Source organism: Choloepus didactylus, chromosome 20 (genome assembly GCF_015220235.1).
Source record: "Choloepus didactylus isolate mChoDid1 chromosome 20, mChoDid1.pri, whole genome shotgun sequence".
NCBI lineage: Eukaryota > Metazoa > Chordata > Mammalia > Pilosa > Megalonychidae > Choloepus > Choloepus didactylus.
The window spans coordinates 36,514,152-36,537,288 of NC_051326.1; the positions used below are offsets into that span (position 1 = coordinate 36,514,152).

General features: G+C 46.2%; 1 protein-coding gene and 1 pseudogene across 4 annotated transcripts in view; both read right to left on the bottom strand.

Annotated features, from left to right (window-relative positions):
* Nucleotides 1-4,482: 4,482 nt before the first annotated feature.
* The window catches only part of FAM167A (family with sequence similarity 167 member A), a 44,196-nt gene continuing 25,541 nt past the window's right edge, over nt 4,483-23,137 (bottom strand). For all 4 annotated transcript variants that reach the window (XM_037813361.1, XM_037813363.1, XM_037813364.1 and 1 more), the window contains one exon: nt 4,483-8,319. In XM_037813361.1, coding sequence (XP_037669289.1) covers nt 8,056-8,319 — 264 coding nt within the window. In that variant the 3' untranslated portion in view covers nt 4,483-8,055. The remainder of the gene's footprint in view (nt 8,320-23,137) is intronic.
* On the bottom strand, nt 12,920-16,170 carry LOC119516854 (annotated as a pseudogene).

Consider the following 23,137-nt stretch of genomic DNA (forward strand, 5'->3'; position numbering starts at 1 on the left):
ATGTGCCACCCCTTCCGTCGAGGCTCCTGGTGGGTGGTGGAGGCCCTGAGGGGTGCCCACCGGAAGCTCTCCCTTTAGCACCTGGGCTGGGCTCACCTGGAAGGTGAGTCTACTGGAGTGAGACTGAGTCTGGCCTGTAATTTCAGACTCAGATTTCCTTGGTTCTCTGGATGCTCTTTGGCCAGTCTCCCTTTCTTAGTGCTTCAATCTCTCCGTTATGGAGAATGGGGTAGGAAGAAGAGCAATCTGGGGGCTCTCTGTTTAACAAAATGGTTTAGCAAACACACTTGGGTCCTGCAAAGCTGAACCCGGCCTTACTGGATGCTTCCTGGGGAACTTCTCCACTCCACTGGTGCCGGTCCCTGCTGGGAGGGGAAGCGTTTGCCAGCAAACTTATCTTCTCTCAATGAGTGGTGGATGAGCGCTTTCCGGAACCCTCCAAAGCTTTTGAGGTTTCTCTTCCTGAATCAGTTTCCTTTGGAGACCGCCTTGCTGTCTCCATCCCTGTTTGCTTTGAGCCTGTGAACAGGGTATTTAAAACTCGCCAAGTCTGAAAACTTCCATCTGCCCGCGCCGTTCCCATCAGATAGGCTCTGCGGTTAGGACAGGCCTGTTGGCTCTGGCAGGGCCGCCTTCGGCTCCCTGCTGTCATCCTTCTCCTCCAGCTCACCCCCCACAGCCCTCTTCCCCAAGCCCTCGGGACCACAGACCCTGGAGCTTTATCACGGAGAATTAGGAAAGGGAAAACGCTTCTGTTCTCGCTGAGAAGCCAAAAGGGGATGTGTGTAAAAACAGTTCAAAAGCCCCTTTCCAAATAAGATAGCTCATGCCTTTGGGAGCTATTGACAGCTGTGGCTGAAGTCACGGGCCAGGCCAGGCACCGCTTCACTGGGCCCAGCCAGCAGCTGATGGAGCAGACGGCGCCTCTGAGTGGAACCCGCATCACCTCCGAGACGTCAGCTTCACTCTCCCCGTTCTCTGACCATCACCTTCTGTTCAGTCTCACTCTGGAAATTCTCAGATGTCCTTGACACCTCCAAACCCAAAACCCTACAACCTTATCACTGTTGTCACCCCCATCTCCATGTCCTCTCTTCCCCCCTTACTCAGCTTAAATCCCCTAGTCTAGCACTAGGACTGCTCGCTTGCAAAACACCTTTAGCTTTTGCCTTTCCCTTTTCTCAAAATACCTGCCAGGTAAATGCCCTCTGCCAGTATCTGCTTGGTCTCTGCCTGCACTGGAACAGCTAAACATTGCTGGGGGAAGATTCGCTCAACCCTGCTCACTGGTTTCACCTCACGTTTATGACCATAAGCCTCAAATGGGCAGGCAACACTACCAGATGGTTCTACCACACTTTCCTAATAAGTTAACTTGCCCACTCTCTGAGATAATTACTTTAAAGCTTCTTTCTCTTCAAACCTTCAACATTCCACCCCCCTCCAACTCAGTCTTACATTTCATAGAGAAAAAAGAGCAATCCTACGTGACTCACCTCCTTTTCCCACCACTGATGTCACCAACCCCCACATCTTTGGCCGCACACCCTGTACTCTGTCTTACTACAACAGAAGATGTGCTCTTGCTCCTCTTGAGCTCACACTCTCCTCTTTCACCTGTACACCTGCCTCCTGTACCCTCTCATCTTCTCAAGAACTTCACTGCTAAAATCGCTGCCCTCTCTGAAGGATCCTAAATTTCTCCGTCTCTATAGGATTATTCCTACTGGTGTATCTTAGATGCTATGTTTGTTTCCCAGGGCTGACGTAACAAGTACCACAAGCTGGGTGGCTTAAAAACAACAGAAATTTGCTCTCTCTCAGTTCTGGAGACTGGAAGTCCAAAATCAGGGTGTCACGAAGACCCTGCTCCTTCCCTCTGAAGGTTGCAGGAAAGATTCCTTCCTTGCCTCTTCCTAGCTCCTCATGGTGGCCAGCAATCATCTTGACATTCCTTGTTGAGTAGATGTGTCACTTCAATCTCTGACTCTGTTGTCACATGGTGTTCTCTGAGTGTGTCTGTGTCTCTGTGTCCAAAATTCCCTCTTCTTATAAGGACACTAGCATTGGTTAGAACCCAACCAAATCCCGGACAACCTCATCTTAACTTGATTATATCTGCAAAGGCCCTAGGACTTGAACATATCTTTGGGGGGTGGGCATGGAATGCACAATTCAAGTCACAACAGACGCCAACACCTTTATTATATACAAACTTTCCCTTGACTTTACATCCTTGTCCAGTTCCTACCCTATTTGCTCTGCTCCCTTGACAGCAGACAGACTAGAAAGAGCTGTCTCCATTTGCTGTCTCCAGTTCTTTACCTTCCGTTTTCTCCGCAACCAACACAATTGGCTTTTGTCTCTACCACTGCACTGAAATGACTCTCATCACGGTCTCCAAATGCCCTCCATCATGCTGAAACCAAAGCCTAATTCTCTGCCCTGCACTTACACAATATCTCAGCAGCATTTGATATTGGCAACTCCTCCTTCATGAAACATTTGCTTCTGTAAGGCTCTCTGATGCCCCATTCTCCTGGTTTTTCTTCTATTCCCATGCTGTTCCTTCTATGTCTTCTCTGACAGCCCCCTTTCCTCCACAAGACTTCTAACTGTTGGAGTCCCCAGGATGCTGTGCTTTGCTCTCTTCTCTTCTGTACCTACACTCCTTTCCAAATGAGTTTATTCAGTTAATGTACTTTAAATGTTAGCCAAACCCTAATGACTCCCGCATTTATGTCTCCAATGTTGACCTTTCCCCTGAACTCCAGGTCCTACTGCCTACTCCTTTCTTGGATGCCTAAAAGGCCCTTTAAACACGAAATGGCTGAAACAGACTGTTGATGCCACCCCTTCACCCCATTCATGCTCTCCTCAAACTTTCTCCATCTCAGCAAACATTACCACTTAGTTGTTGACCCAAAGGGACATCCTTAATTCCCGTTTCCTTCACATTCCACATCCAAGCTACCTGTAAGTCCTCTTGGCCTTACCTCCAAAGTATACCCCAAATCAGGTAATTTCTCACCAACATCCACAGCTAGTACCCTAGGCCAAGTCACCATCATGTCCACTGCAATTGCCTCCTAACTGCCTTCCTGGTCTACTTCTGCCCCACCCCCCCTCAATTTCTACACAGCAGTAAGAGGTTTGCTAAAGTTTAAAACAGATTATCACATTTCACTTCCCTGCTCAAAAGCCTAAAAAAACTTCCGCACAATGCTGATAAAATCCAAACTCCTTATTCTAGCCTACAAGGCTGACGTGATCCAGCCCTGCAAGCTCACCAACCTCACCTCCCATCTCTGTTTCAGCTTCACTGGCCTTCTTGCTAACCCCTTTACAGGCCTAGCTCCCTCCTGCCTCAGAGTCTTGGTACTTGCTTTGCTATCTGGGACACTCTTTTTCCTGATCCTTGTTTAGCTGCAGTTTCAGCCGAATTAACACCTTCTCAGAGAAGCCTTCCCTGACCACCTAGTGAAAGCAGCCCCTCCCACACGATTATACTGTAGTCACATTTTATCTCCTCTGTGGCAAACTTATTTTATTTCTTTGGAGACCAAATCAGGGTAGTTTCCTTTGGGGCTGAAGTAGTGTATGTGTGGTGCATCTGTAGGAACAGAAAGGCCACATGGCTTCTTGAATGTCCTTTGGGCCAGATGGTCAATGGTGGATGGTGGAGACCACCACTGAGCATGGATTTCCAGGTGCCTGCTCTGCTCCGTCACCTCCTAATCCATAGTCTACCCGGCCAGTGTCTCCTGTGTGCTCTTTGTGGGAAGTGGGTCACAGTCACACATTCTCTTGGATTAGGCGGGTGATATAATCTCTAAGGGACTGCACAGAACTCTTTTGAGAACATAGCTATAGAATCAATTCTAAACAGTGCCTTCCCTTGCCCACTTTGTACTTTTGAAGGGTTTCTCAAAGTGTCTGTGGAGCACTTGCATGAGAGTCACTTAGTGTGTTTGTTTCAAGCAGAGTCCCAGGCCCCACTCCAGCTCCAGAGAACCAGACTCTTGGTGGACTGCAGTACTTTTCCTGGGACTATGCATTTGCAACAAGCAACTCTGGTGTTTCTTATGCCCATTTCAGTTTGAGGATCACTGCTTTAAGAGGCTGAAAAAAATTCAGGCACAAATCTTCCTCAGAGTATGATAATAAATTTCCAAAGGTAATAAACTTTGGAAAGGTTTACTGGAGACTAGAATGGATTTACTTTGGCTCTGGCCTAGGTCAAATTCAGGAACAATGGTTGAGTTTCTTAATCATGAGCTCCCTTAGCCCACACTGTGAAGCTCCTGATTGGCCACAGCTACCAGGTAGCTTTCCTTAGAGAGAAGCATAATAAAGGAAGAAGAGTGATTTGAGTGATCGTTTCCATCCTCCCATGCCTCCGTTCAATGGTTGGTTGACCAAATCATGCAAATGCATGTGTTCATTCTTTTAATTAAAAAATAATGCTTTATATCTTCTTTTGAAATATTTTTATTTCACTTTTTCTAACAGTAATATAGGAACAAATGATCATAAAAATAAAATTATAAAGTATCCATCGATTACATAATAGCACTTGGTATTGCTAGTAGAAACAGGGAGGAGGCCTGGAGCTAGATAAGACCAATGTCAAACCATCCAGGCTCTCCAGGACTTGGTGATTGCTACTGAATCCATGAAGACACCAGACATTACCACACGGCAGCGCCAACAGAGATTTCATGTTTTACACCCAGGGGATGCTTGGGGATGGCAGAGAGATGGGTAGATAATGAGTAAAACTACAGAGTACTGTATACACATAGAAAGCCAGAAAGTTGCCCTGGGACATCGACAAGATTAGGCCAAGATTGTCGCTGACCCACAGACATGGCCCACACAGAGCAGTGACTTCACAAAGCTGAGTTAACTTGGTTAGTTGTTTGTGTTCACTGTGGCCAGTAAGGGAGCTAACAGGCACTGGACTATGAGCAACAGACTTCACCTGTCTTTTCCCCTCCACTTCTCTTCTCTGGCACTCTCTTTCCTCTTTCTCCTCTGTAGCCCAATTCAAATTCTCTTGGGCTGGACTAAGCAAAATAGCTGAGACCGCTAACCTAGCGGAGAAATCATGAATTGATCTCAGTTTCCTCTCAAAGAACAAAAGAAGGAAAAAAGCATTGGGTTGACTGAGCAACTACATTGCTCGGCTTTAGTTGAATCTATTTTTTTTTCTGGTTATTGTAATGACTGATTTCTTACAAAAAAAATCAGTCCAGCATTTCTTCATAATAGGGGATGGGCTTCACGTGTGGGTTTGAGCATGTTGACGTGTGTGTTCTCTGCGGTGTGAGTAGGTGAATGCACACTGGCCAGGGTGTGTACTCTGCTGCCTCAAGAACACCTTCTGGAAGTATCCTGGCAGGAATGCTGCTCTTAGGCTTGGCAGTGTTGTGCCTAATCCCTGAGGAGAGACATCACTCAGGACAGAAAGTCTCCACCTCCATCCTCTCCTGCATGAGGGAGCACAGGTCTGACAAGGCTGCCCTCCACTCAGTCCCCTCAAGGAGTCTTCTGGGCCTCGGATTTCCTTCTTTGCTCAAATTAGCCCAGAAAACAAATCTTGGCTATGCTGTTCTCCCACATTTGCAGAAAGCATAAACACTCAGGCTCTCTGAAATCACTAGGTAGAGACCAAGTTCTTTTCTTTCTAACTTGGGACTATTCATTAGCATCCTCCCACTCCCAGCTCACAAAAGAAAAGCAGGCTTTCCCCTACATTGGTAATGGTGTGTGTGTGTGTGAGTGTGGGTGTATTTGTGTACGTGCACACCCTAATGTAATTATACAGGAAGGGAAAACATGACACATAGAGCAGCAGGGCATGGTGGCAAGACTATCGGATGGCGATTTGCTGTACAGGCCCTGCAGGTCTTCTGTCTAGCCGTAGTTCTGAGTTTGACCCAAATATTCTGAACTCCAAAGTGAGAGGGGTTGGCGGGGGGAGGGGGAGCGACGGGGTGCTGAGTGAGATGGAGAGCAGAGAGTTTGGCAGTCTGAGGGTTTGGCTAACAATTAGAACCATCTTTGGGGCTCAAGTTCATTGATATAGGGTATGCCTAGGCATTATTAAAAATGATTTAACACATCAATATTCTATAGCCACTAAATGGCTGTGTAACCTTGAGGAAGTCATTTTCCTTCTCTGGGTTTCGGTTTGTTCCTTTATGAATGAGAGGGCTGGACTAGATGGCATCAGAGGTCAAAAAATTCTGATTTTATGATTATACTGGGTTGGCAGCGGGACCTCCTGTTATATCAGATTAAGTTCCTTAACCTATTGAGGTCTCAGGCCTCGACTTGATGATCCTCACACTTGTTAGGGAGACCCTCTTAAAAGCCAAATCCTAAACTCCTGTACTTGACTTTCGCAACTGGCTTCCCCAACTGGACAATAATCAAAGTTATGAATATGTTAGCAATAGATTAGTAACAGTCTGATTCAACTAAAATCAGTTGTTCAGGTGTGGGACAGTATCTCAGAGGAGGCCCGCACCGTGCTTTGGACCTCCCTCAATCACCTTTTTTGAGGAGGCAGTTAGGTAACGAGGTGATTCCATTAGAATCCACCAGGAGGCCTCTGTGGCCCTGCCAGGAGTATTCAGCTACGGGAAATCAATCCATTTACAGAGCTGCCTGGCCAGTCACTGAGTGTCTCCTGGACACTCCCTCGGGAGTTGTGGGGTGGCAGCCAAGGGGGTCTTTGGGGGTGGTGATTGGCTTAATTGCCCAGGGGAGACAACAGAGCAGGGCGTGCTTGCTTCATCCAGGCTACACTGGTGTGTGCTCGTCACAGGTCCTGGCACGTGTTGGAAACAGTTTACACGGCTTCAAAGTGCCAAGATCAAAGACCAAAAGTGCCTGGAGCAGGCGCCCATCGAGGGCACTGGCTGCTGGGCTGGAGCCTACATCCCCAAGGAAGACAGCTTCCCTTTGCTATTCCTTCCAGTTCTTCTTTCCTGGTGGGTCCCTTTCAAGGTTGCTGAGTCACCTATTTAGGGTGAATCTGAGCCAGTACTTAGAGGACAGCAACATTGAGATGGAGACATCTAACTCATCTAACCGTGCTCCCCGCCCTCACCCCCACCCCTTCAAAGTGGGGATGGGGGACCTCAGTGCCCTTGGGGGAGCCTCCTGCAAAAATAACAGCTTTGGGGGTGCCCTCCCTCTGAAATCCCAGTTCGTAGTGTAATCGCTGACTACAGCGGTTTTACTTGTAATTATAAATGTTATTTTAGCTCACTTCCATTCCTTAACTTGCTATCTTATGTTAACTGAGTGAGTTACAACACTGAAGTGACCAGAAGCCCCCTTGTGTAGCCACTTGTGCTTACCCTAGCGGACTTTTGTGAGTTTTCAAGGGCTTCTTGGCCCACACTTGCACACTACCTATTAACTATAACCAAAACATAACCAATCACTACCTCCACCTCCCTATGTTTGAATCCCATAAAAAATCTAAGCTCTTTAGACTCCCATAAAAACTCTAAGCTCTTTAGACTTGGGGAGACAGGTTTGAATGCTGGCTCCTGTCTCCAGGCCACTCCACTTTGCATTAAAGCTCTTTTGTTTCTCAAAATCCCGATGTCATGGCACTGACTCCTGTGCGTGTCGGGCAGCGAGCCCTTGCTTGGTAACAATAGCACCAGTGATTCCCGGAGACAGGAATGAGGGTAACTGAGGGGAGGACTGAGACGTGTCGTGCTGGAACTCAGTTCTCATTTAACAGCAGGGTGGAGTGGCCCTTCGGCATGACTCTTTGGGTGCTAAGTGGAGAGCCAGTCACAGAGACACTGGGCTCTCACATCTGGGGCCCCTGAGACAGCACTTCCCCCAGGTCCTGGGGGGCCCACTGACTGATTCCCATCAATCGCAGGGAAGCCCTGCAGCTGCTCTGGGTGTGCTCTGCCTCTGGGGAGACCCAGCAGGGTAGCTCTGCTGCAAATCCCTTCCCACGCACACCTTCCCTCCCCCGACTCTGCTCTCTGGCTCCTCTGCCCCCTTTCCGGGGGCTTCTCAGCAGAGAGAGAACCTTCGGGAATTGATATTCATCTTGGTGACCCCAATGAGCTTGAGTGGAGTGGAGAGACTAAAGGAGGAGGCCAGCGGGGAGTCGCAGAAGAGGTCGGCCAGCTCGTCCCGCTCCTCCAGCTCGTAGGTGGCGTCGTTGAGCATTCTCCTGTGGAGGTGGCATGTCTGCTCGATCTTCAGCTTGTTGATGTCACTGCGCAGGCGCATGAGCTGTCTGGCCAACTGCTGGTCCTGCAGCCGCATCTCAGTCTGGAGAGGAGGAGGGGGGACGTCAGCAAAGAGTTGGCGTGGGAGCACTGCCCCTCCAAATCCCTCACCAGCACAGACCCACTAACAGGAGAGCTAATTAATGTCTTGGGTCCACCCTGGAAATATAAGCACTTTCCCAGCACAGGGAGGTGAAAAGACACAGCAAGATGACAAATGAGGTCATATTCACAAAACAATACTTCATGTAACAGATAATCCCCATTCAGTCCATTTTTAGAGCTATACATTCAGATAGAGTAAGAGTACAAAGCCACATGAGAAGCTAAGGCTTAAAATGTACAGGGCTCCTATTTGGAACAATGGAAAGGTAATGGATGGTAATGGATGGTGGTAATAGTAGCACAACATTGTGAATGTAATTAACAGCAAGCTCTGAAACGTACATCTAAATATGACTAAAAGGGGAAAAGTTACACTGTATATATGGTAATAGAACAAAAAAATTTTAAAAAATCCATGGAACTACACAAGAAGAACAGTGAACCCTAAGTCAAACCATGGACCACAGTTACTAGTACAATTATACAAATGTGCTATCAATTGTAACAATTGTTTCACACCAACACAAGATGTTAATAACAGGGTGGTATAGGGAATCTTGTATTTTATGCATGATTGTTCTGTAAACACACGACTTCTCTAATAAAGAAAAAACAAACAAACAAAAAATACTTGGGAATGGTTAAAAACAAATTCAGGAGCCCTTCTGAGTGGGAAAGAGGGAAGGTGATGAGGGAGGATGTATGGGGTTCTGACCCCATTGGTAACATTTTGTATCTTACGCTGGGGGGTGCGTGTGCATATCATATATCATATCATATTTCATATTATTTTTAAAAAATATTTTAGAACATATCTGAAATATTTCTTAATAAAACTGCAAAAAACCTAAAGATAAAGAATGCTAATATTTATCCAACGTTTTACTATGAACCCACGCTGTTCTAAGCTCCTCATGGATATTAACAGTTCATCTTTATTACAATTCTGTGAGGTCATATTACCATCATCATCCACATTTTATAGATGAGGATGCTGAGGCACAGCCAAGTCAATAACCTGTGTGACATCCCAAAGATAACAAATGGCAGAGCTGGTATTAGGAACCCAGACAGTCCAACTCCAGAGCTCAAACTACTGACAGTGATGCCCTTCTCTCTCTTAAGGTAGAGCTGAATGAGGGGACGTGGAGCTACCTGTTTTTTCAGTGACCTATGAGAGGGGTCATAATATTTTTAGAGCCTCAGAGCTTCCTTTCTCTTTTCCAAAATTCATTTCCAGGCTAACCTTGTCGGAGCTTCAAGGCCACCACTAAGGTCCTGGCAGGGCAGGTTTTGTTCCACATTTTATAAGTCAGGGAAGGGACGCTCAGGTAGCTTCAATGAGGCGGTGACTTCCACAGTTTTGCTGTGGCACGGATGGGAGGAGACTCACTGGAACTGTTCAGGCTCCTCATACACAGCCTCTTCCATTAACAACACTTCAGCACTAAGACACATCACCAGCTGCTCCTACTTGACACGGGATCTTCCTCACACGGTTTACTCCGCCTACACTCGCAAGGGGTTATTGTTTTAGTATTTTATGTATTCATGCTCAGCTATGCCAGTCACCTATGCTCGGAGCCAAACAATTTAGAAAAATCAGCCACGAGATTCCAGAAAGTTATGCAGACGGATGTAATTATTTTCACTTTCCCCCTGTTCAGGTTTGGAATCAAGTGCATTGCAAGGTTAAAAAAAAAAAAGTGACTTGACAATATTTCCTTGTTCTCTCCCCCCCCCCTTACCTTTAATGTACTTCTACAGATCTTCCCTCTCCCCCAATTTCATATATGAGAAAAATCAAGATCTAAAGTCTATAATGGTTAAGTTCATGTATCAACTTGGCTAGGTGATGGTGTCCTGTTTGGTCAAACAGGCACTAGCCTGATTGTTACTGTGAGGATAGTTCATGGATTTAAATCACGAGTAAACTGATTGCATCTATGGCTGACTAGACACTCAACTAGGGAGACTGACTTCAACAATGCGAGAGTCTCATCCAATCAGTTGAAGACCTCAAAGGGAGAGCTGATGATTTCAGCAGTCAGAGGGAAGACTTTCCATCTTTCCTTCAGCCAGCTTCTCCTGGGAAATTCATCAAAAACCTTTCACTGGAGTTGCCAGATAGCAGCCTGTGGAATTTAGACTCACCCAGCCCCACAGTAGTGTCAACCAGATCCTATAATAAATCTTGTACAATTCACATTACACATACACACACACACACACACACACACCCTGTTGGTTCTGTTTTCTTGGAAAACCCTGACTATTACGCTGACAAACAGAATTTGTTTTTGATCTGGGATAGCACCAAGGTAATGAGGATGAGCTCACCATAGGGTAGTTGGTCATTCATTTGTTTATTGAAAGCCTGGAACTGGGCTAGCTGCTGCCTAAACCCTGCTGAAAGAGATGGGTGTCAGATTTGTCTGAAAGATAGGACCAGTTCATGCTTCTCCATGGCTCTTGTCCACCTAGAGGTGGACTGAAGTGAGAAGACTGGGGTGACACGAAGGGGTCACAGAGGCTGCAGAAGTAGGAAATTCACAGCTAGGGGGTTAAAACCTGGGTTCGTGGTGAACCCCACTCCTCACCAGCTGAGTGGCTTTGGAAGTCACTCATGCGCCTCGAACTTCTGTCTCTATCTACTGGAAAGGAATGATGACTATTCCAAGGATTCTAAGAATTAGATCAGATAATAACATACTGTGTAAACTGAACAGGGCTGGCCAAGGAAGTGTGAGAGGCTCCACCTTGTTTAAGTCCTTTCTCTCCAGGCCAAGGTACAGGCCGTGGGAACCTGTGAGAACCTCTCAGCTTTAAGCCTTCATTAAAGAGTCCGGGGCAGCAGTCCTGACACCTGGTTTCTGTGACTCAACCATCAGTGCAGGTTTCATGTTCTTCCTGGCAAAAGCTCAAACTTAGGACGTGCCGATTTCCAGTTCTCTCTTCCAGGGTGGCCTGTTGCCCCATCCGGGGACAAAGGCACTTGCTGTGTTCTTGGAGGTGTGGCCTATAATTCCAGCATTCCTGAAAGTAGCACCGTTCTTAGGGAAAATGTTATTGTTTCAGGGGCTGTCAGCCTGTTGTGGTGAAGGGGTGTGTTCCCCCTGGGTGAGAAAGAGGGGGGGTTGGTGGCCCCTTTGAAATACCTGTGTGAGGGATACACCTGCCTGTAACCAAAAGATGTTGTTCCTTTGAGTCAGACAAGAAGAATATTTCTTAGGAGAGCCCGGTTGTCTCTAAGATGGAAGGTGGGCATGATGGAGTAACTAAAGATGGTAATTATATTGCTCTGAAGAGGAGGAGGGAGGTTTGCCTGGCTTTGTTGGTGAGGGAGTGGTGAGGGGCTGGAGGAAAGGAGGCTGGGGCTCCTCCAAGGGGGAGGGGGCAGGAGCGGAAAGACCCAAGGGCTAGATGGTGAGCTGAGGAAATTCAGAGACCAGAAATATCTCATATCAATGTTTAAGCTGTTAAGATGTTGCTAATAATCTTTAGCAAAGTCACGTGGTTCACTAGTGCTCTTCTTGGAGTTAGAAGAGGAACTAACTCCTGCTTCTGGGCCAGATGGAATAAAAAACAAAGGCTGCAAATTTAGGGTGACCACCTTGTCCCGGCTTTCCCAGCAAAAGTCCCCTGTCCTTGAAACCAGCTCAGTCCTTGGGAGTTGGTCGCTGCAGGTGCAAGTGTGTTCACAGGCATTGACAGGTGACAGAGGGCTCATCTTCTGATGGTTGTACAGTAACCATCTCGGAGGCACCATTCTTTGTTCTAACTTGTGGGCATCAGGGACTGACCAGACTCCGAAGGTGGCAGTGGTCTGGGAGGGAGAATGGCCTTCACCATGGGGGGTTAGAGGAGAGGGGCGCCATGGAGGGAGGGCTCCACACCAAGTGGTAAAGAAAGAGTATATTTTGTTCTTTTCCAAAGACCCCTGCAGCATTTGGGAGAAGTAGCATTTCTGTGGAAATCTAGAAAATGTGCTTCCTTCCACAACATTCCCTTGCCCGTTTGCTCTGTGCGCACTTCTCTGTCTAAAACTCTAAGGGATTGGTTTGCATCCCAGGGAAGCAAATGCGTTTATTCCTAATTTCCAATGGGATCTATCTGAATACTTTCTCTGATCCTAGGGACTGATATCTACAGGTCTAAATTGTCCTGAAGATTTCAGGAGATGAAAAAAAAAGACATAAATAGGAGACCCTTGGGAACACAAGCAGCAAATCTCGGCAGGTGTAAACTTTAACCCCTCACAGTTTTTGTTGCCTCAAATAAGTGACAAGGTATGACCTGCCAGAGAAACTTCCTCTTTCCAACAGTGGTCTCATCTGGAACCCTTGTTTCTATTACCTTGTCCTTTCAAGTCCTGGAGAATTTTGCCATGTAGGTTTTTTTTTTTTTTTTTTTTTAAGGTTTCAAATGTACTTTATTTCTTCATTAATAACATATTTTAATGGGTGCACAATGCTTTTACTTCTCATCAATCATAAGTTGGTTTTGAAACATTTCAATAATCACATCAGCTGGGATGATTACTGATCTCTCCATTCCTTTGGGGTGACTGCCAACAGGGGACAGGTTCCATTCTATTCCAATTTGTGTTGCTGACTCGGGCAAGATGGCGGCATAGAGAGGAGTGGAAGCTAAGTAGTTCCCCTGGAACAACTACAAAAAACCAGAAACAACTAGTAAATAATCCAGAATAACTGCGGGGGGACAAACGAGACCATCTATTCATCATACACCAACCTGAATTGGGAGGAATGCCCGAGAACACAGCATAAAATCTGTAAGTAAAACCTGCGGAACCAGGTCGGGAGACCCCCTCCCCCATAGCCTGAGCTGCGGAGCCGCGTGGTGCCAGAGAGAAGCTCTCTCCCAGCAAGCGAATACAGCTCAGCTGAGCTCCAACTGGGGTTTTAAGTAGCGAGTGTGAACTGCTCACTACAGATACGCAGCCCCAAAAAACAGACAGAGGCTTTGGGTGACGACTGACCTGGGAGAGCAGGAGGGTCGCCTTGGACCAGGTCTGAAGGGGACTATCTGTTTCTTTTTTGGCTCAGTGGAGAAAGCCCCAGTCATTTTCAGTTTCCAGGGCTGTGACTCCGGGAAGGGTGGAGACAGCACAAGCAGAGAGAGAGACCATTGAAATGCTAATGACTTCCACCTGGGGGGTCTGTCTTCTCTAGGAGGAAAGGGGTGGGGCCCTTTCCATTCAGAACCAGACCCCAGAGCCTGGGGGAACATACCTCCTCACACCAGTCAAGAATTATAGGCTAACAGGCGTCACCTGCTGGGCAGAAAAGCACAGTGACCTGAGGCATCAAAGGGTGGAGCAATTTTCTAAGACACACCCTCAGGGAAACCAGATACTGAATATTTCTTCCTTCTGGGACCTGAGCCTGTTCTGGTCTGGGAAAACCTGATTTGGATAACCGAGGAAACCATGCCTAGACAACAGAAAATTACAACCTACACTAAGAAAAACAAAGTTATGGCCCAGTCAAAGGAACAAACGTACACTTCAACTGAGATACAGGAATTTAAACAACTAATGCTAAATCAATTCAAAAAGTTTAGAGAAGATATTGCAAAAGAGATAGAGGCTGTAAAGGAAGCACTGGACATGTATACGGCAGAAATCAAAAGTTCAAAAAACCTACTAGTAGAATCTATGGAAATGAAAGGCACAACACAAGAGATGAAAGACACAATGGAAACATACAACAGCAGATCTCAAGAGGCAGAAGAAAACACTCAGGAACTGGAGAACAAAACACCTGAAAGCTTACACGCAAAGGAGCAGATGGAGAAAAGAATGAAAAAATATGAGCAACGTCTCCGGGAACTCAAGGATGAAACAAAGTACAATAATGTACGTATCATTGGTGTCCCAGAAGGAGAAGAGAAGGGAAAGGGGGCAGAAGCAATAATAGAGGAAATAATCAATGAAAATTTCCCATCTCTTATGAAAGGCATAAAATTACAGATCCAAGAAGCGCAGCGTACTCCAAACAGAAGAGATCTGAATAGGCCTACGCCAAGACATTTAATAATCAGATTATCAAATGTCAAAGACAAAGAGAGAATCCTGAAAGCAGCAAGAGAAAAGCAATCCATTACATACAAAGGAAGCTTAATAAGACTATGTGCGGATCTCTCAGCAGAAACCATGGAGGCAAGAAGGAAGTGGTGTGATATATTTAAGATACTGAAAGAGAAAAACCACCAACCAAGAATCCTATATCCAGCAAAGCTGTCCTTCAAATATGAGGGAGAGCTCAAAATATTTTCTGACAAACAGACAATGAGAGACTTTGTGAACAAGACGCCTGCCCTACAGGAAATACTAAAGGGAGCACTACAGGGTGATAGAAGACAGGGGTGCATGGTTTGGAACACAATTTTGGGAGATGGTAGCACAACAATGTAAGTACACTGAACAAAGATAACTATGAATATGGATGAGAGAGGAAGGTGGGGAGCATGTGAGACACCACAAGAAAGGAGGAAAGATAAAGACTGGGACTGTGTAACTTGGTGAAATCTAGAGTATTCAACAATTGTGATAAAATGTACAAATATGTTCTTTTACGAGGGAGAGCAAGCAAATGTCAACCTTGCAAGGTGTTAAAAATGGGGAGGCATTGGGGGAGGGATGCAATCAGCATAAACTAGAGATTGTAACTAATACCAAGGTGAATGCAGATAAGAGGGGGGGGATAGGGGAGGCATGTTAGACACTTGACATTGGTGGTATTGTCTGATTCTTTATTCTACTTTGATTTAAGGTTATTTTTCTTTTTGCTGCTTCCTAGCTGTCATTTTTTTGTTTCCTCTTTCTTTTGCCTCTCTACCTTCTTTGACTCTCCCTCCTGCCTTGTGGAAGAAATGTAGATGCTCTTGCTTAGTATGAGCAGAATGTTCAATTAGGATGAACTTAAATGTTTGGAAATGAACAGGGGTGTTGGTAGCAAGATGTGAGAATAACTAACAGTGCCGAATGGTGTGTGAATGAGGTGGAAAGGGGAAGCTCAGAGTCATATATGTCACCGGAAGGAAAGTTGGAGGTCAAAAGATGGAAATGTATAAAACTGAATCCTATGGTGGGCAATGTCCATGATCAACTGTACAAATACTAGAAATCACTTCATGAACCAGAACAAATGTATGACAATACAATTAGAAGTTAATAATAGAGGGGCATATAGGGAAGAACTATATACCTATTACAAACTATATACTACAGTTAGTAGTATTTCAACATTTTTTCATAAACAGTAACAAACGTACTATATCAATACTAGGAGTCAGCAATTGAGGGGGGTTGGTTAGGGATAGGGGAGGTTTAGAGTTTCCTTTTCTTTTTTTCTTTTTTCATCTTTCACTTTATTTCTTGTCTGGAGTAATGAAAAGTTTCTAAAAATTGAACAATAATTAAGTGTGATGGATGCACAGCTGTATGAGGGTACCCGGGGGCAAGTGATTGTACACTTTGGATCTTTGGATAATTGTATGGTATCTGAACAATCTCAATAAAAATGAAAAAAAAAAAAAAAAAAAATTTGTGTTGCTGTATACGTCCATACAGCAACACAGAAAGTGGCTCCACTAGCTAATACAGCATTACCATATTTGTCATGGAAATCAGTTGTATGTTTCTGGTAGCTCTGCCTTGCTATTGTTTGCTGAATGTTTCGAACTCCGAGAAGACTCAGTGCGTTTTTGGCCAAGTGAAACATCGTGAAGCTGTAGACAAAACTACGGCAACTGCAGCAGCTGGCTTGGTGTGATCTAACTTGCAAAGAGCCATGGTTGTGCTACCGTCTCCCCAAATTGTGTTCCAAACCACGCACTCCTGTCTTCTATCACCCTGTAGTGCTCCCTTTAGTATTTCCTGTAGGACAGGTGTCTTGTTCACAAAGTCTCTCATTATCTTTGTCAGAAAATATTTTGAGCTCTCCCTCGTATTTGAAGGACGGCTTTGCTGGATACAGGATTCTTGGTTGGCAGTTTTTCTCTTTCAGTATCTTAAATATATCAAACCACTTCCTTCTTGCCTCCATGGTTTCTGCTGAGAGATCCGCACATAGTCTTATTAAGCTTCCTTTGTATGTAATGGATCGCTTTTCTCTTGCTGCTTTCAGGATTCTCTCTTTGTCTTTGACATTTGATAATCTGATTATTAAGTGTCTTGGCGTAGACCTATTCATATCTCTTCTGTTTGGAGTACGCTGCGCTTCTTGGATCTGTAATTTTATGTCTTTCATAAGAGATGGGAAATTTTCATTAATTATTTCCTCTGTTATTGCTTCTGCCCCCGTTCCCTTCTCTTCTCCTTCTGGGACACCAATGATACGTACATTATTGTACTTTGTTTCATCATTGAGTTTCCGGAGACGTTGCTCATATTTTTTCATTCTTTTCTCCATCTGCTCCTTTGTGTGTAGGCTTTCAGGTGTTTTGTTCTCCAGTTCCTGAGTGTTTTCTTCTGCCTCTTGAGATCTGCTGTTGTATGTTTCCATTGTGTCTTTCATCTCTTGTGTTGTGCCTTTCATTTCCATAGATTCTACTAGTAGGTTTTTTGAACTTTTGATTTCTGCCGTATACATGTCCAGTGCTTCCTTTACAGCCTCTATCTCTTTTGCAATATCTTCTCTAAACTTTTTGAATTGATTTAGCATTAGTTGTTTAAATTCCTGTATCTCAGTTGAAGTGTACGTTTGTTCCTTTGACTGGGCCATAACTTTGTTTATCTTAGTGTAGGTTTTAATTTTCTGTTGTCTAGGCATGGTTTCCTTGGTTATCCAAATCAGGTTTTCCCAGACCAGAATAGGCTCAGGTCCCAGAGGGAAGAAATATTCTGTATCTGGTTTCTCTGCAGGTGTGTCTTAGAAAATTGCTCCACCCTTTGATGCCTCAGGTCACTGTGCTTTTCTGCCCAGCAGGTGACGCCTGTTAGCCTATAATTCTTGACTGGTGTGAGGAGGTATGGCCGAGTTCCCCCAGGCTCTGGGGTCTGGTTCTGAATGGAAAGGGCCCCACCCCTTTCCTCCTAGAGAAGACAGACCCCTCAGGTGGAGGTCATTAGCATTTCAATGGTCTCGCTCTCTGCTTGTGCTGGCTCCACCCTTCCCCAAGTCACAGGCCTGGAAACTGAAAATGACTTCGGCTTTCTCCACTGAGCCAAAAAAGAAACAGATAGTCCTCTTCAGACCCAGTCCAAGGTGACCCTCCGGCTCTCCCAGGTCAGTCGTCACCCAAAGCCTCTGTCTGTTTTTTGAGGATGCGTACCTGTAGTGAGCAGTTCACACTCGCTACTTAAAACCTCAGCTGGAGCTCAGCTGAGCTATATTCGCTTGCTGGGAGAGAGCTTCTCTCTGGCACCACGAGGCTTTGCAGCTCAGGCTATGGGGGAGGGGGTTTCCCGACCTGGTTCCACAGGTTTTACTTACAGATTTTATGCTGTGATCTCGGGCATTCCTCCCAGTTCAGGTTGGTGTATGATGAGTGGATGGTCTCGTTTGTCCCCCCGCAGTTATTCTGGATTATTTACTAGTTGTTTCTGGTTTTTTGTAGTTGTTCCAGGGGGACTACTTAGCTTCCACTCCTCTCTATGCCGCCATCTTGCCCCTCCTCCTGCCATGTACTTTTGCTTGTGGAGTCTTCTCTTAGTTTGGGGAAATAACAAGAAGGACAACAGTGGCTCAAGACACAGGCCTGTACAAATCCGAAAGCACATTTGGGGCAGAGATTTCTGAACACATCGTTTAAGCTGGTCTGAGAGAAATCCCATCTCAAACCACAGGGGCCAAACCAATATACTGTACAAAGAACATCATAATTAGTACAGATCTGGGCAGATGGAAAGAATCCTGGGGCAGTCAAGGGCATTTTGTCTAATCTCTGTTTCTAGGACTTGTATCTAAGCTATCCCAGTCCAACAACTACGGTTAATCTCCATGAGATGTTGAAGAGGAGACTGGGTATAAAATCCAGGCCAGGCTGCAGCCATGTGTGAAAGAACAGAACCTGCTTGGTGATGAGACCTAATTCTTGAACCTTGGAAGCTGTTTCTGTACCTTGTCTCATTATTTATTTAACTTAACCTAAAGGTCCAGCTTACCATTTTAATCAGCGCTCTGCTATGGTCCAGGAGTATCCACTTGGAAGCCTGGAATAGAATATTACTCATTATTTGATCTTGGGTTTGGCCTCTGAGAACAAGCCAGAATAATCTTCTTAGGAAAGAAGGCTGGGGGCATCACTAGGTTTTGTTGCTGAATGGCAACTTTAAGTTCTGGTAAAAACATTTTAAAAATATATTCAAACACCCTTAGAAACCAATCTGAGTTTGTGCACTGGTTTCCAAGGGAAGCTGTCAACTCAGGCAGAGTCCGGAATGTGCTCACAAAGGTTTCTACTCTGAGAGGCAGCAGGCCAGCAGCACTCGCAGATGCCACACTCTGGAGGGAGCCCCTGGCCTTGGGAGCTGGGGTAAGTGTGCAAGGCTGGTTCTGAGTTCCCTTGAATGTCTCCAGCCTGGGGTGTGGGTGGGAGGAAGGGACAATGAATCCCTCCCCTGGGCTCAGTTCACTGGCGCACCAAAGAGCCAGCGAGAAGATTCCCGTCTTGGCCAGGCCTCCTGGGCTTCTGGCTTCTCCCAGGGGCTCCTGTGGTCTCCCTGGGCACATCCATCTGCTGGGAGGGCAGGATGGACACGGCTGGGGCAGAGGCTGGGCAGCACTCAGGCTTCAGCCAGGGGCTCTCTAGTCTCTACAGCCAGAGTCAAGCAGCACATATTTGATACGGTTTTTGACCCTTCAGACTTAGAAAGTCCTAGATCAAACTGCCACCTTCACTGAGTAATGCCACCCTTTGAGAAGGATGGGGCAAAGCTGTCTAAAGAGTCGCTCCATCTGCCACCAGAGGCTCTGAGTTCAAGTCCCAGCTCAGCCTCTGGTGAGACGAGTGACCCAGGGCGAGTGGCGGGTCTCCTTTGTAAAATGGGGACACTGGTCACCTTCTGCCTCTCTCTTTAAGATTGCCATGAAGCTTAAATGTGATCTTGGATGTGAGGGTCCCTGAAAGCTGTATACCCAAGAAAGGAATTCTGTGCTAAAAAGGGAGAATAGGAGAGAGGTGGGTTGTCTTAGGCACAGTGAAGACAGGAAACCAGAACAACCATGCCTTTCAGCCTCCTCACTAGGCTCCTCCTGGTCTTTACTCTCATTCTCTCCTTGAAATCCTTGATTCCAGGGTTAAATTGTCCATGTCTCTCTTCTTAAAACCTTTCAAAGCCACACCCTTCCCTCCCCAGCCCTCCATGACCTTTAGGACAAAGCCCGGACTCTTTAACATGACTTTTTAGACCCCTTTATCTCTAGCTTTGTCTGTATTACCCCGAGCCCCCCGGACCCCCACCCTACATAGCAACCACAGTTGAACTTTGCTCTTTCTGCCTAGAACCCACCCAATCCTCCTACAGGGTTCAGCTTAGCCTTTTGTCTCCCCCATTCCTGCAGGCTGGGTGCCCTCTCCCACTTGGTGCCCCCTATCATAGGCACCTGCACATAGTGTTGATCGTGCTTGTTAAATTACTTTTCTACTAGATGGCAAAACACCCAAGGAGAGATCAAGTCTGTGTGTTCACACTGCTTGGTGCATAGTTCCAGGGCTCAAAAGTCTTTTGTTGAATGAATGCATGGATGGATGGATGGATGGACGGATGGATGGATGGATGGATGGATGGATAGATGGATGGATGGATGGAAGAAAGAATTATATCTCCCAGAGCTAGGTCTGGATTTTTCACAGCTTAGATAATTCTGAGGAAATCATTCCTGCCTCTCCCAACCAGGCTGATCTCTACTTCCTCAGAACTTCTGCTACCCAGGACCACCCTCAGCTTCACCCCCCACCCCCACCCCCACCCTGCCTGCAGAGAGGCAGCTGAGTAGAATGAACAGAGGAGCATGGGCATCTGGATCTGAAGTTCTTCTCCACCATGTGCTAGTGGTGCAACCCTGAGCATATCACTCAACCTCTCTGAGCCTCAATTTCCTCATCTGTTCAATGGGAATAATATAATACCCACTCTATGAGAATTAAATAAAACACATATGTAAAACACTTGGTACAGGACATGGGATTCAATAACTATTGGTTCCACATTATCCCTTCTTCATAATCTGAACTGCAGAGCTAAACACTCAATTACTTTTTCATAATTTCACATAAAACATTCTTATATCCTGTGCTAGGTTACGGGAGGTCTTGAGTGCAGACATCCTGTGTGATTCATCTTTATTCCCCAACAATGTCTGGCATAGAGCAGATGCATCACACACACACTTTGTGGGTGATTACTCATGCCTGACATTTGTGTTGCCCTTGATACTTTACCAAGCATGACCCTGTGAGGTAAGTAGGGCAGAATTATTCCTCCATCCTTAAGTGGCTTGTCCAACATCACAGAGCAAGTGCAAAGCCAGGATTTGAAATGGAGGCAGGGGTTCTCCCAGGCAGGGGGTGTCCTTAGCTTGGATATGATGAGGTCCAGGCCCATGAACTAGGAGTAGGGAGTTGTAACTCCCCCCGTTCCTGCCACCTTCCTGGAGAGCAGGTGGGGGTCCTCTTGGGCCAAACAGCCAGTCCTAGGACTGTGCTGCTCTCTCCGGAATGCTGGACGGTCAGGTCCATGGCATAGGTGTTCCGGCTGGGTATCTGAGCAAGTCTTGCAGGAAGGGCTGGCTCCTTCACCTCTGGTTAGCCGAGCTGCCTTGTTGAGGTATCCTTGGGGCAAGTGCATGGAGAGAGATAAGAAACCAGCTAGGGAGGGGGAATGTCTTCCTGCTCTGACATGAGCTTCCTTGCTTTGCCTCCTGAACTTTCATTTGCAGGCCAGAGTCCCAGGATGGACTAACCTTTTACAGGCAGGAAAGATTGCCCTGTGAGTGCAGAAGCTTTAGCCAAGGCAGCTGCCATATGTAAATAAAGGGAGCTGCAGTACCCTGGGATCCACAGAGAGCCCTCTGAAGACCCCCGGAACACTCAAGTTGGGAGGGACATCTAGGCTCTTCTCATGTACATATTTTGAGATCTTTATAAGAATTGTCTCACGTGACTGTGGAGTGGACAAGTCCAAATTCCAAAGAGCAGGCCTCAAGCTGGGAACTCTGACAAAGATTTTAGATGAATTCCCCAGGTGAAGCTGGCTGGCTGAAGGAAGGATGGAAATTCTCTCTTCTGACTGCTGAAGTCATCACTTCTCCTTCTAAGGCCTTCAACTGGATGAGACCTCTTCCATTACAGAAAGCAATCTCCTCAGTTGATTGTAAATGTAATCAGCCACGGATGCAATCAACTTACTGATGCTTTAAATCCACAAAATATCCTCACAGTAACAATCAGGCCAGTGCTTGCTTGACCAAACAACCAGACACCATAACCCAGCCAAATTAACACAAGAACTTAACCTTCACGTAGATAAAAGAGGAGCTTTAGTCCTCCTCCTCCAACAGACACCTATGGTGTCTCGCGCTAGGTGGGCAGCTGTGGAGGAGGCAGGAGAACCCAGGGCTCCTTGACATGCCCGCTGATCGAGACCCTCCATCCCCCAGGCTCACAGAGCAGCCAGCAAGGCTCCTGCCTGGCAGTGTCTGGTCTCCATGGGCTTGGCAGTTGGGAACAGCAGTTCCTGTGTGCCAGGCCCTCTAGGCAGAACTGTGGAAACTGTCTCTATGTTGTTAAAGTCTTATCTGCCTTCAGCCTCTTTGTGCCCTTTCTCTGGCATTGCTTGTCCGCTGGCTGTGTCTGGCTCAGGCCTGTGCCTGGAGATACAACCAACAGCCACTGCACAGTGGCCAGTCCCTCAGGCCCTGGCAGCAGTCTGGGGGCAGGCTTTGGGTCCAGAAGTCTCATGTGTCAGAAGCTTGTAAAATAATCCACCCCTCAGAGAGGGATTGTGCAGACTAGTGGCAGGCCTCTGGCTTGCAGAAGCCCTTCTGAACCTAAGGCTGGACTTTGTATTAGAACAATGAGCATCCTTCTCTGAGAAAGAGGGGGGAGTGAGTTCTTGAAAAGAGTGCAAAATAGGGTGAACTTTAGAGAATAGCACCTAAAAGTTTCAAGAGTTGAGGAAATGTATTAAATGAGCACAAACTTTTGTGAAATACCAAGTGTACTAATAAGCTTGTTTGGTTGTGAGAGCAATTGAAAGCATATGGGCTCTGAAGTCAGGCAGATCTGGGCTCAAATTCCTGCTCTGCTGGTTGATCTTGAGCAAGTCAGTCTCCGGTTTCTCATCTGTAACATGTGGATAGCAATAGTACCACCTTAAAAGACCTCCATATTAAATGATGAGGCATATAAATGTGCTTAACACAGCACTCAGGCATTTCAGTGAGTGTCCCCTCTTTTTCCCTTTACTGCACCCTGGCAGATTATTATCCCATTTACAATGACACAAGTAAGCGTCAGTGTTGAGTTTCCTAAAGTCACACAGTTGGGAGGTGGTAGAACTTTACGTGAAATCTGATCTAACAGATATGATGCTTTTCCCACTCCACCTGGGACTCCCAGAGGCCAGTTAACCAACCAGTTGCATTAGACTCACCAGTGGATGCTTCTAAAATGACTGAGCACAATCCCGTATTTGCCGCATTTAAATTTCCATGGAGGGCTCGGAGGGATCTGTACTTTAACAAACGCCTGGGCGCCTCAATGAGCAGTCCCTACACAACACTGTA